Source organism: Cydia strobilella, chromosome Z (genome assembly GCF_947568885.1).
Source record: "Cydia strobilella chromosome Z, ilCydStro3.1, whole genome shotgun sequence".
Classification (NCBI taxonomy): Eukaryota; Metazoa; Arthropoda; class Insecta; order Lepidoptera; family Tortricidae; genus Cydia; species Cydia strobilella.
The window spans coordinates 52,207,976-52,221,949 of NC_086068.1; the positions used below are offsets into that span (position 1 = coordinate 52,207,976).

Below are 13,974 nucleotides of genomic sequence, written 5' to 3' on the forward strand. Positions count from 1 at the left end.
CCTACAATTTCAGGGATCCCTGTTTGCGTGTCATAAAATTGGGGCTTCGGGGACCACGGGGATCAAACGCCATCTTGAAAAGCATAAGTTTTTTTGGTTTTTCTTTTTTTTTCTCGGAATATCTGGGTTTAATGTGACTACACTAGCATATAGTTATAATCACAGTGTTAATTTTACTATACCTCGGTGTATTTAAATGTACTTTATGAATTAAAATAATGTCTGAAGTATTTATGTTACCGGTTTAGTAAAAACGCGCATGTGACACCTGAAAATCGCACTTTAAAATTACACCACCTAGCATTTTTTGCAAAATGTTCACACTCTTTAGCAAGATTATCCTTTCACCATCATCATCATTTACAAATATTTTCTGGTGTTGTTCCAGATGTGGCGATTGATCCCCATGCTGTTACTAGCCGCCGTGACCCTGTCAAAGGGGGTTCTACTCCCGCGACTCCCGCCCCTACAACCGGGCCCCGACCCTGCCTCCGACCAGTCCGGTAGTGATACACATAACACACTAACCGAATGCGACGTCCTGAGGAGGCTGTTCAATAGTGAGGCCAACTGGATGTTCGACACTGACAATAAACAGTACAACGATTATATCACCAAAAGTCAGGCTGCTAACCTGCACCATGACAATTATAAAGATGAAACGTACATCTATCAATTTCAACCCCAAGACTTCGAACAGAACTATTTGCGTGAGCAAAACCTTAACACCAACGCGAAACCCCTTCAGTATGAAATCCCTCTTCCTACGATTAAAACGTTCTATTTGCAAAACAAAGATGTAATCATAAGGGACGATCAAGCTTACTATATGTACGATACGTACATGGCAACAACGAGTCCTTTTGATTATGTCCATAATCATCAGAACTGCCTGTACAAAGCTATGGCACGGCCATCGTCACATAACGAGGCTTGGACTGATACAGATATTTTAGAATGGCAAGCTGAACGAAAGAAACTGAACACAAACGAAATTATACCCTCGCTAGAACAAGTGGGTAAAAATTTTGAGACAGAAGAAACGGGCGAAAAAGAGATCCCTGGTAAGTTTCCTAAATCTCACCAATACTTGAATAAAATAAAATTGGGGCTTACACACCTAATAGCTCAACAAGGTATTGCTGCCTAAGGGCATCATTCTACATAGCTCCAGTTCCTAAATATTACTAACCCCCAAGTCTATTTCTAGTTACCGCAATATAATGAATTTATATGTATAATACGTGTACCTTTGCTGTAATATACAAGTATTTATATTTCATATTTACTTTTGACAAATGTTTATTTATTTATTATTACCTGACACACAAGTCGCGCAGTATGCCGTTCCGCACACCTCCTCTCCTCCTGGCTCCACAGAAAACCAGCGCCGTTGACAACGCTTAGTCGTGCCAACTGCATTGCTGAGTGGAGACCATTTCAGCCTCACATCCTTATCTGTTAGTTTTGTATTTTTCACCTTTGTTTTTTTTTTCTTTCTTGTTGTTGTTAATGTATCTCTGTAATGTAATAATGATGTGTTGCCTGAATAAATATTATTCTATTCTATTCTATTCTAAAATTTACTGATAAATACCCACCGAAGAATCGATTATAACGGAATGTATAGGTTTAATAAATGCCTTGGTTAAAAGTTCCTCAATCAAAACTAGTTAATAAAATAAAATCAGGGGGACGGGCTATTACTATACTCGTATGTAAATGAGAGCACCACGAATAGGTTTATAGACCTCAATTTGACACATAAAATAATTCTTGCTTCGGCGATTTATTCATTTTCATCACACTTGCTCGAAAAAAATCTTATTTCATGCAGGTGTACTGAAGGGTAAAGGCCTATATTTTTCCCGCGGGAGTTATGGATTGTGAAAAAAAGCTATAACTCCCTAGGGAATCTCTCTATCACTTTTCCATATTAATGCCACCGTGACAGTTGCGTTTCGTTCTCTACGGAGCGTAAACGATTGGCATGTTGGCTATGCACCCCGGCTTGTATTAGACACCCGTTTATAATATTACCTATTTTTTCCTCCACGTTGCACAAATACCTATATTTTTTTTAGAGAATTTACTTGTTACAGACTTGGTGATAAACGAGGGAGAAACGGGGGAAGTCCAAAAGAAGTTGTTCTCGTTCTGGAGCCGGCTGCAGGCGCTGTCGCACAAGGGGCGGCAGCTGCCCACGCGCAGGCACACCTTCGCCTTCTACGGGCCGGACGGCACGCGTACGCGGGACGGCCCGCTTACCGCCGAGACGCGCGCCTCGCACCTCCGCCCGCCCGGACAGCCTCTCCGATGGGGCTAAACACTAAACTATCTATGTTTTAGTGTTAATTTCCATCGGCTATGCAACAAAATTACATCAACTTACACGGGCAGCTGCATTTTCAGGCGGGGCATGAGGCCAGTCGGAAAAAATCTCAACAGTTAACTACACAAAAACGTTTATTTTTCATTGTGTTAGCGGTCTTCTAAAGCCGGTTAGTACAATAAATGTAATCAAGTAATTTTGATATACCAGGTATTTTAGTACCAAAATAATAATATGTTAAAACAAAAAATACAAAAAAATATTGTTTAGTATGTAGAAATTCGCAGATAAGTATATTCCTTTTTTTGTTTACTTAACATAGGTATTAGAATTATATATAAATAAGATAAACTTTAAAATTGTACATGTATATAAGCCTGCTTGTTAAGAATGCCAATACGACTTTTGCAACAGTAACTGAACAGGATTCAACTTGATGATTATTTCAAATAGTGTGAAACTTTTTTTTCAGACCTTGAAAAATCAATAAATAACATGTTAATCAGCTTATATTTGCGTTTTATTCATAATCATAGAAACATCCATTGTACATGGTAGAACAGGTATGATTTTCGATCGTTCGATTTCGTCACTCGAAATCTGTTGAAAACTTAGAGGATACCTCCAAACGGAGACGCCTTGTCTGTAATTCTCTGTACAAAAAAGTCTGCCGATTTTTGCGGAGTTTGGCCGTATTTGTCTTGTTCGTTAAGTTTGCTAAGCAAGTAAGGTACAACGATACATGTTTGTCAAGTTCCAGTTCTGATGATGACATTCATTTAGTTTTTCTACGAGCCCTTACTTTAAGAACCCCTGCATTGCCTGCAAGTATCACTTTGACAGTAACAGTAGTTTTACATTAATAGGGAATATTACGAGAAACTCTACGCAGGGGGCGCCAGGGCGCCACTACCACAATCGGAGGATCTAGCGTGAAACAAGAAAATTTATTTATCTAACATCTCTGGCACTCTTGCATATTCGAGCGATAAAGAGGCAGAGATAGCGAATCTTCGGATTCGCTTTTCCCGGTAGGTCCTCTGTAAGCAAACCGCGTTGATACATCAATGTCATATTTTATTATCTCTGAAAACTTGTCAAAAACATGGACATCGCTCTCCATAGAAAAATGCCTTTGAAATTGACCCCAGCATGGAGACTGTATAAAGGAGCCAAATCTCTATGTATAAAAAGTGTCCATCAATAAACAGTAATTAGGCGGCGCCACCATAAGGAACTATTATTTAAAGCTTAACGCGGTCACTTTAACAACAATTCTGCCATAAGAGATTGCGATCCTTTCTATACCATCCATAGACCCCAGCCACACTGACACTGATAGCTATCCCTTCTCTATCAACAAGTTTAGCTCAAAAAAGGTTAATATATCCAAGCTTTTAATTATATCCAATAAACAATTTCCCGCTTTAAAAAAAATGTTGTGATTGGTCAATATAAGTTTTGATTGGCTATAATAAAATTCTATGCGCCATACCTCTCAATATTTTGGCGTTGTCAAACCTTACAAGGATGATATTAACCAAGATGGAACTAATTCCTATAATTATTATTTTGACTCGTATTTATTGTTAAGATTGCGCATGTCTAAACTTTATATTATAAGTATATCGGTACATTAAAAAGTTGAAATATAATATTAATGCGTAGTAGGTATTTTGGAGCAGTGTCAGTACAACATACAGATTTTTATAAAATGCCAGTGGTTTACGTTTCTCAATTTTATTTCATACACTTTTCTAGCTAAGTTCGAGTAGCGATAAAATGATATACAAAATCTTCACTTTAATCCGTGGCACCTGGGGCCATTTGCACAACAACTTGTAACTAATTATATTAGCGGAAGTCTCTTTCCAATTCCATTGATTAGAAAGAGACTGTAGCTAATATTATGAGTATTTATTTATTTATTAGTTACAATTTGTTATGCAATCGGCCCCAGGGCCATGTTGCATAATAAACTACAACTAATATTACAAGCGGAACTCCTTTTCTAATAAGTGGAATTAGAAAAGGAGTTTTGCTTGTAACATATATTAGTCTTATAGTAATCACTTTCTTAGCGTGGTAGGGCTAGGGAATAAATCTGGTTCCTGCCTCTCTAAAGTAACAGCATCTGTCCAAATAATTTTCTGTTGCGGGTCTTTTGGGAAACTAGAATAAGTAAAAAAACTAGAATGAGTATGAGTATGAGTATGAGTAAAACAGGAAGTTTACCGGTAAGAAATTAGCACCGTTCTTAATATTTTACATAAAAACAAATAATCGGAGTTGCTTGTTGCTTTAAAATAAAATCAATAGCCAACTTTGTCATAGATATGTTGCATAACGCTATCCCCATTCTGCCACCCCGTATCAAAACGGCATAAGTCATTATAAAACTAGTATAGAGTTACGACATTTGGTTTAGCGTATTAGTATTCAACAGTGCTAATTTAAATAATTATTTATCGTGTTTAGGAATTAAACTTACACAAACCAATTAATACCATCCTTTTTCTTGTGTTGTTGCGGCACCATTTTACCGCACAAGAAGGCATTTTATGTGGCTTTCTGAATTAATAATTTTATATGGGCTGACATGTTATGCCACAGAAGGCCGCTGTCGTACTAAAGCTGTCAAATTCCGCGCAGCACAGTCGATTCGTTTTCAGCACAGTAGCCAAAGAGTAGAGTAAGTATAATAGGTAAAGCACCATCTCTGTTGTCTCCCGAAATTAACTATGTATGTTTGCGTGCCCAACTACATATACATACGTACGTGTACTTTCGTCCTACATAATATTAGGTCTACTTGGGCGGTTTACAAGTCAATTTTTATGTTTGATTTCTTGTAACTTATCAGAGATTTTTGAGTACAAGATATCGAACAAAATAAATGACTTGTAAACCACCCAAATATTATGTAGAAAAAAGGTTTTAAAGAGTGGAATGAATATAACAAAAACATATTAGTACAGTAAGTATTTTTTCAACACACTTGCTCAAAACGACGTTTTTATTTCACCGATTTTTGGCTCATAATCCTAGATATTAAACACGCGTGCTCTTTCAGTGTATTATTCCACTCGTGCTTTTTCATTATATTATCCGACTGAGTTAAGAAGGTAACTGATTGCTAATAATATGCATGGAAAGGGAGCCTTCTTTAATTGGTCAGACTGGCGGGCACGGGCGCGCCCGACCGCCTGCGCGGTGCGCAGCCCGGCCGACCCGCCCGTCGCGCCGCCCGCAGCCGGGGCATGACAGATGCAACACACAATACTAACTGTTTTAACTATTAAAATTCACACATTACACACATCGGCTTTCTTATTGCGCGCTCGCTTACAGCTCGCGCGCACAATATCGCCTCGTGTGTAGTGACGAACTTAGCACACTTGTATCATAATGTACTATTATTGCCTTAAATTTGGTATACAAAGATAGTACCTTTAATAAGAGCAGGTGTAATACCAAGTATTTTGAATCCACCGCTTGCAGCTTCTGACTCTATATCCATTTTCTTTGCAATAATTGTCACATTAGGAGAATTTCAGGTAATAGGTACGCCACGCTCTGTAGCTCCATACACAGTTTGCTCCAGATATTCTTTAAAATACATGAATAATGATGTGATAATTCGGATCCATCTTGTAGCTTAAGAATTTCAGACACATGTATTATCTCTTGTCTAAGCAGGTACCTCCTAGGTAGGTAGGTAGCTAGGTAGGTAGGTAGGTCATTTTTGAGCTCAAGTCAGTCTTCTATAGTTATTCTACTTCGTTGTTTATTATCAATCGCTGCATAAACTATACTATGTCTATGTCTTAAAGAGATCGTTCAAAAGGACATTCGGAATCGCAGAAATGTCAAATTTGACATGTCTTTCTTAAATGTCTCGTTATCGTTTCTGTTTCATATGTTATAACGTTATTAATTCGTTTAGCTGCAAACATTGGGCATTCGTTTATTAAGTGTTCCAATGTTTGTTTGATTTGTTCTGGAGGGTCGCAGGGGCAGTGGTCATTATTTACAATTTTATATCTTAATAGGTAAGCCTTGTGAAACCCGTGGTTGCTGAGGTAAGTGGATTTTTGTTGACGTAGTCTGTTAGCTTTTCGTGAGTGGGAAATAATGTTTTTGTGCATTTACAATGGTTTGGATTATTGTATAATAGTGCCTTCTCTTCCGCGAGTTTAGTTTTAAGTTTTAGTTTTATATAGCTGATGGGGACATTGGAGTAATCAGGTGTACGGTGCAATTTGGTTGCGTACTTGGCTGCGGCATCGGCTAGCTCATTGCCAAGGATACCGCAGTGAGCTTTGACCCAGAATAATTGTACTGTGGTGTGTTATTTGTATCTATGGATCAGTTTATGGATGTGGTTTACAAGGTTATTGTAGCTGTTGGGGTTTTATGATGGCAAAGGCTGACCCAACCTTGTCATCAGTCTGACTGCCGTCGGAGTAAATATTCCAGATTCGAGATGAGGTTGATGGTTCACTGTGGCTACTAATGGCCTCAACAAGCTCTTCCTATGTGTTGAGTAATGGTACTCTATTCTTTGCCTATGCACAGGGTGAAGAAGGGCCGCAGGTGTCACGAGCGATTCTATTCGTAGGTCATCCGGCAGAAATGATGCGTGTCCGTAAATTCTGGTTAGTTCTATTTCTGCCACATATCTGACCTTAGCGGGTAGTGGTGTTAAGTTAGCTAAGGTTATGGAAAGAGGCATGCTCAGTGTCCTTAACCCACGTATGCACTTGAATGTATGTATGTAATATGTAACTATGTTTGTAGGGTCAAATCTTGTTTTTATTATTACAAGCTTTTTATTAACTTGCAATGTACCTATGTAAGTAAGTATGTATGTAATATGTAACTATGTTTGTAAGGGTCAAATCTTGCAAGTTAAATTTGACCCACTTCCCGGTTTCCGATGAAGCTGAAAATTTGCATACATATGTAAATCGGATGACAATGCAATATTATGGTACCATCTAGCTGATCTGATGCTGTAGACAGGAGGTGGTCATAGGAACTCTGTCATAAAACAACGCAACCTAAATGTCTTTGGGGTTTTTAGAATTGTCTCGATGAGTATTAGTTGCCTGTGGAAAGAAAAGTACAGTCAGTGATAAAAGCTTGTACAAAAAATTAAATTATTGCCAAAAACTTATTTGACTTCTGGGTCTACAATTAAAATCACAATTTCCAAATATTTATAGCTTAACTTTCTTATTATAGATATTATAATAAACTATTAGTTTTCTTATTGACTCATGTGCTTGCAGTGCCAAAGAAATTGCTTATTGTGCCTTATATAGCGATATACAGTGTGTAAATCCAATATGGGAAATAAATTAAACCAGACACAAAATTTATCCGTGTAATAATTAATTAAGAAGCTTTTTTTTAAGTTACACTTAATTATATGGCCCCGTAATTCATTTTTGTGAATTTACCGAGCAGCAATGTACTGCAAACATTACGAGACATAACATGACATGACAATAGGAGATACGAGCTTTTTATAGTAACTGCCAACAAGCGTTGACAGTTACTTTAAAAGCTCATATCTCGTAACTTGTGTGTTGCTTTACATTGCGTGCCGAATTATTGTGTTCATTGTATCTCTAAGAAAAAAAATTCTTAGTGTAATTCTTAGGTCCTATGCTAACCACCTAAATATTCGCCCGTATTGGATTTACACACAGTATACCTTCACGAGATAAGAGCCTAACGCCAATATCCGTTCGATTTGCACCAAAGGAAATACGAAAAAAATTACACCTCATGCTAGCTTTGATCCTTATACTCGTATTCATCGAATGGGGAGGGCGTACGTGAGAAATATGCAAAGTGACAACGTTCCGTTCTAGCGCTAACTTTTCAATAGGGCTGTTGACATTGACAAAGATAAAGTTTCGTTACGTACGAGTATCGTGATACAAGACAAAAATAGACGTGTTATCACTTTATGAAACGTCCAGAAAAACTTTCAGTGGAGGCCTCTTATAATGAACAATTTGCACGACTTAATGTTTGTAGGCCAGGAAATAAATGCCCAAAAAAAGGTATAGAGGGAAATGCAAGGAACACAATTTTTAACTTCGTAGCTTTGTTTGGACTAGTTAGGAGATAAACATATCAAAAGTTAGGAATGGTGTCAATGTTGATACCATAAATGAATTCAGCACCCCCGATTTATACGAAAACGTTACCAAACCCGGCCTCGCAGCTCCACTGATGTAGATAATCAAGATAAAAATGAGAGCCCTAAATAAACCTTGAAGAGCGGATATCTCAAAAATTATACAAGATATCGGAAAACTTGACTGAATAAAACTTGTAACAAATTAAATCTCTTTTCATTTTGTATAAGTGGCCAAGTCGCTCAGACGTATAGTTTCCGAGATATAATCGAAAAACCGAAAAATGGAACCTTCAAACCCCCCTCTCCCCCCCAGCACCAGGGTTACGGCCGGGGACTTTTGATATGTTCATCTAACTAGTCCAAACAAAGCTACGAAGTTAAAAATTGTGTTCCTTGCATTTCCCTCTATACCTTCTTATTGCTTGGCCTATTGTGCGACTCAGTCATTACTTTGATCTATGTGTATAGTAGAGTAGCTTGGTATGAAAGTTTAAACGTCATACTTACAACAAATAATGATGGACAACATTAAGAGCTACCCGATCCACCTTGTAGGTAGTAAACAATAAACGCGGAGCTCGGAGTCGTTTATATAGGCGTAATTCAGAAATCGAGCGATTGATACGTAAAAATTCGTAAAACGGCTTAACTTAAAATATAATCAATTTTATATGGCAATTAAACTTTTGACACCTTTGTTGTAAAAAATACTTTCAAAACGGAATAAAATCATCATTCATCAGGCAAATTATATTTAATATTATTCGATTTTCTCAGCGGGAAAAAGCGGCCAAAAGCCCCACTGTCGACTTACAAAAAGTAGCGGAACGTGTTTCCGCTGTGACGTTGATGTTGTATTTAATATTAAATAATTACATATTTAATAGGCGCACTAAGTAACTTGTCTCCGGTACATAATCGTACTGAAGTGTCTTATGTATATTTATCGAAATCTATGGATTTAAACACATATTTACCACTGGTTCTTTATTTATATAAAATAACATGTTTTTAGTACAAGATTTAATTGAAAAAGTGACACTTAAATCTAGAAAACTAATATAGTAAAGCGTGTAAAGGTTTGAATACCAACCATTCTCGGCCCTTTCAACAGAAAATAAACGTAACTATTCTAGCTAATTAATTAGTAGGTAACAAAATAATTTTGTTTATAGGCCTAACGAAAACACCTTTCTGGGTTCTGACTTGGACTGACCGTACTTAATTATCAGATGTATTTTTATTAAAAGATATTATTTTACCCAGCGGCCAACAAGAAGGTGGAGTAGCTTCAACTTTCAATACAATAATTTGTCCAATTTTTAAATTGGTCCTTCTCTGCAGCCACTTGCTTCTTGGTTGCAGCTCACTCAAATAATTGTTATAATTCATCAATATACTTACTCAGCATGACCCAACTCAATGTATTCGTAAATGAACGTCTTGTATAATGTGTAGAGCGTAGGGTCTTTTTAAACTTAGACATACATACGTCTATTACTTTAATTAAGTACTGATTATGCAAATATGCCTTGTCTTTTTGGTTTCCTCGTATTCGATATGATAAGTAGAATGTTTAACTCGGGTGAAAGACACTAAGCATCATTTCATCCCTTTGTTAACAATAGCAGTTTCTTGTGACCAAAGGGTAACTACGGAACCCTACACTGAGCATGGCCCGACATGCTCTTGGCCGGTTTTTATGAACTATAAGTGTCGCTCCGCTATAATAATCTAACAAAACGTAGTGATAGGTACAAATTAAAATAAAACCTACAGTAGTGGCAACCGCTGGTACTCTCTGATTTCATAACAACCTGAACTTATTTTATTAAATCATATCTACTATATGTAAGCGTGAATCAGACAACTTAGACAGTTTCTTATCAAGCACACCTGTATTAAGGTGCGTCAGAGGCGCATCTCCCTTTTAGTCAGTCAGCTCTGAGGATCATCCCCTATTATTAATCCGTTTATTCAAGCGGCAAATCCTTTGCCTAACTATAACATCAAGTAGGTACCTACGTAGGGAAACTTAAGTGGCTGCAATTAATTATAGGCGTTTGCAACAGTTGCAATAATGTTGTACCGATTGAGAATAACGACTTCATCTGAAACATACACTAGGGACACCGAGCGTAATTAGATACTTCGTGTGATGTCTCTAATGGTACGAGTCAGTGCGAAAAAAAACCACTGTAGTGGTTATCCGCTAAGATTATTATTTATTCTTTAAGTGGCATTTACAATTTTATTAGCTAGGTAGTGTAATGACAGACAGGATTTTAATAAAATTTCGTGGAATGAATAATTCAACTCCTACAGATTTAAAAAGGGAATTAAAGTTTGTATGCGGTACAAGTTTTTTTTTGAGCTAGGAACCTTTATTAAAAATATTTGAAAATATTTTTGTCTCAGGAACTTGAAACGTTATTAATAAATAAATTCATATATTTCGACCAACTTAGGATCATATCACATTACATAAGACACAATGTTAAGTTGGTTCAGCGTTTATGAAAGTTCATCCCCTAAATTGTTGAAACCCGTGGCTAAAGATACAATATTAGACCATAAACAAAGAAATTTTCGGTTTATTTAATTTATCCCTTAACGTGTTAAAAAGGGGGTTTAATGTTTGTAACGGTAATGAAGTTTATTTTGTATGAGGGACTTGATACTTGATAGAAGAACTTTATAGAAGAAGACAATATCAAAATAGAAGCAAAGTAATTTCAGCGTTTAAAAAAATATATTTTTTATTTGTCTTTTTTTAATGCTACGTCGGTGGCAAACAAGCATACGGCCCACCTGATGTTAAGCAGTCTCCGTAGCCTATGCACGCCTGCAACTCCAGAGGAGTTACATGCGCGTTGCCGACCCTAACACCGCACCCTCTTTGAGCTCTGGCAACCTTACTCACCGGCAGGAACACAACACTACGAGTATGAGACCTAGTATAACTCTTAAATTCGTCTAACTTTTGTCAGGTAGATCAACACATGGGTCGGAGTCGGAGCTATACTTAAAACTTAGCTAGGTAAACATATTCTTATTTACTCCAGTAGGTAAAGTGAAATGATTTAATTAAATGGTGGATGGACATATACTCAGAATTCACAGCAAACAGGATGGCAAAGACATCTTTATATAAAGCTCGATATTACTAGGGTATGATTGCACCAGTGTTAGAAAAGTCTAGAATTATTGAGAATCCTAAACTTTAAAACAAGGTCCCTTCTTTGTTTTATATTAGGTATTTACCTACATTGAAATTTGCGTTTTTAAAATATTTTTTGGAAACCTAGTAGGTAACTCTAAAATTGCGAATCAATATCGGTCTCCAGTAGACACAATTTGTGGTTTTAATGCGTGAAGTAACTTTCAATTGTAACAGCATGTGTGCTAATGTTATAAAATTAGATACCTAGTTCAGAACTGGTGTTGCGTTGGATTATTGCCTGTTTGCTTCAATAACCCTGAAAATAGGACTCATCACTAGTCAACGTCTGGGAAATTATTGAAGCGTGAACTTATAAATATAAGTGAATTTTATAAACTTCAGTACATATTTAATATTTGAGTCCCTATCGTCTCTCGTTTGCATGCCTCGGCTGCATAATATAAAGTAATAATAGAGGCACGCGAATCATTGCCTTAATCTAATATTGGTGATGAAATGTCGTCATTGTATCATCGACCAAAATAGCTCCTCGCGTGACAATACTCTGGGCCTGAGTATGTCCATCCTAATTCCTAACGTACGTACCTATTCGCAAACATCCTGCCTCGACTGTAAGTTCCACCTTGGTTGGTAGGTACTAGGTACCCATGATTTGGAGTAAAGTTTTAACTATGCGTCGTATCAGGATCAGGAGGTTTATTGTAAATATCCCTATCGACTCACAGTCCACATATCCACATATCCACATGCACCTACAAGACAAAGAAAACAGTTTGACTGATGAACGTGGCGTTGTTACTTCGATTGTTACAACAATGAAACAAAATCAAATATTGAAATTGGAGAATATTAATTTGTGATTTGTTGGGTTATTTTCCTTATTACTAAGACTCCGCTGTCCGTCTGTCCGTCCATCTGTCCGTCTGTCTGTCTGTCACCAGGCTGTATCTCATTAACCGTGATAGCTAGAGAGTTGGAATTTTCACAGATGATGTATTTCTGTTGCCGCTATGACAACAAATACTAAAAAGTACGGAACCCTCGGTGCGACGTTACTTTCTTTCAGTATAGTATAATATCAAAAAAACTCTAAATACAACCAAAGATAAGTACTGTCCGCGCGTGAATTCCGTGCACGGCTAAGGAATGTTAGGAATGTTGGGCGTCATGACAGAGTGGTATCGTACGTACGGGCTCGGCACCCCCCCTCCCCCCCTCCCCCCACGTCCTCGACCTCCGAATGCACGGAATTGGCGCGCGGACAGTACATTGATCTAGTAAGATGTGTCAAGTCTAAAGGGGCCCACTGATTATGAGTCCGCCGGACGATATCAACCTGTCAGTTAGAACAAAAATTTGACAGTTCCGAACAACTGACAGGCCGATATCGTCAGGCGGACTGGTAATCAGGCCCCTTAAGACAATTTCTTGTTTCGATTTACACAGCTAAACAGATGGCGCTGTACAGTTTCGTACATTATGCGGTAACTATGATTTTCAAAAGTTGACGTTTGACAACTCAGTGACCACCATACTCAGTGACGCAGTACAGCGCCATAATATTATGTTTCGGCTTACAAACTAGAGGGCACGTTTTTTTAGACCTTACCTCTATATTACAAATATTACAATCAATTAATCTTTGATACAACAATAAAAATGCAAAACTTAGTGTCACTAGCATTAAATCATATACCTACATACGCTGTAGTCCGCTCCAAACAATTATACAAACATTTAGTAAACACTCGTAAAACATATATCTACTTGTACTCGTCAAATGTTCAAATACTACTATCACTATCACTACATAGTATAAAACAAAGTCGGTTTCCGCTGTCTGTTCGTCCGTCTGTCCCTATGTATGCTTAGATCTTCAAAACTACGCACCGGATTTTGATGCGGTTTTTTTAATAAATAGAGTGATTCAAGAGGAAGGTTTATATATTATGTATAATTTGTAAAGGTTTTGTGTAAATTTGTTGAACACCCGTGCGAAGCCGGGGCGGGTCGCTAGTATATTATAAAACGTACATTACATAGTTGTCCACAACTAAATAAATATTATGACAACCTATTTAATTAACAAATTGCATTTAGACTTTTGCTTACACACACATACCTTCACACACACACACGCTCTCACACACACACACACACACACGCACGCGCGCGCACACACACACACACATACACACACACACACACACACACACACACACACACACACACACACACACACACACACACACACACATACACACACACACACATACACACACACACGCGCGCGCGCGCCAT

General features: G+C 37.5%; 1 protein-coding gene across 1 annotated transcript; it reads left to right on the forward strand.

Moving 5' to 3' along the window:
• Positions 1–373: 373 nt before the first annotated feature.
• On the forward strand, positions 374–2,647 carry LOC134755268 (uncharacterized). Its single transcript, XM_063691782.1, has 2 exons — positions 374–1,064; positions 2,103–2,647. The coding sequence occupies exons 1-2, from the start codon at positions 389–391 to the stop codon at positions 2,324–2,326; spliced, it is 900 nt and encodes a 299-aa protein (XP_063547852.1). The 5' UTR covers positions 374–388; the 3' UTR covers positions 2,327–2,647.
• Positions 2,648–13,974: the final 11,327 nt, after the last annotated feature.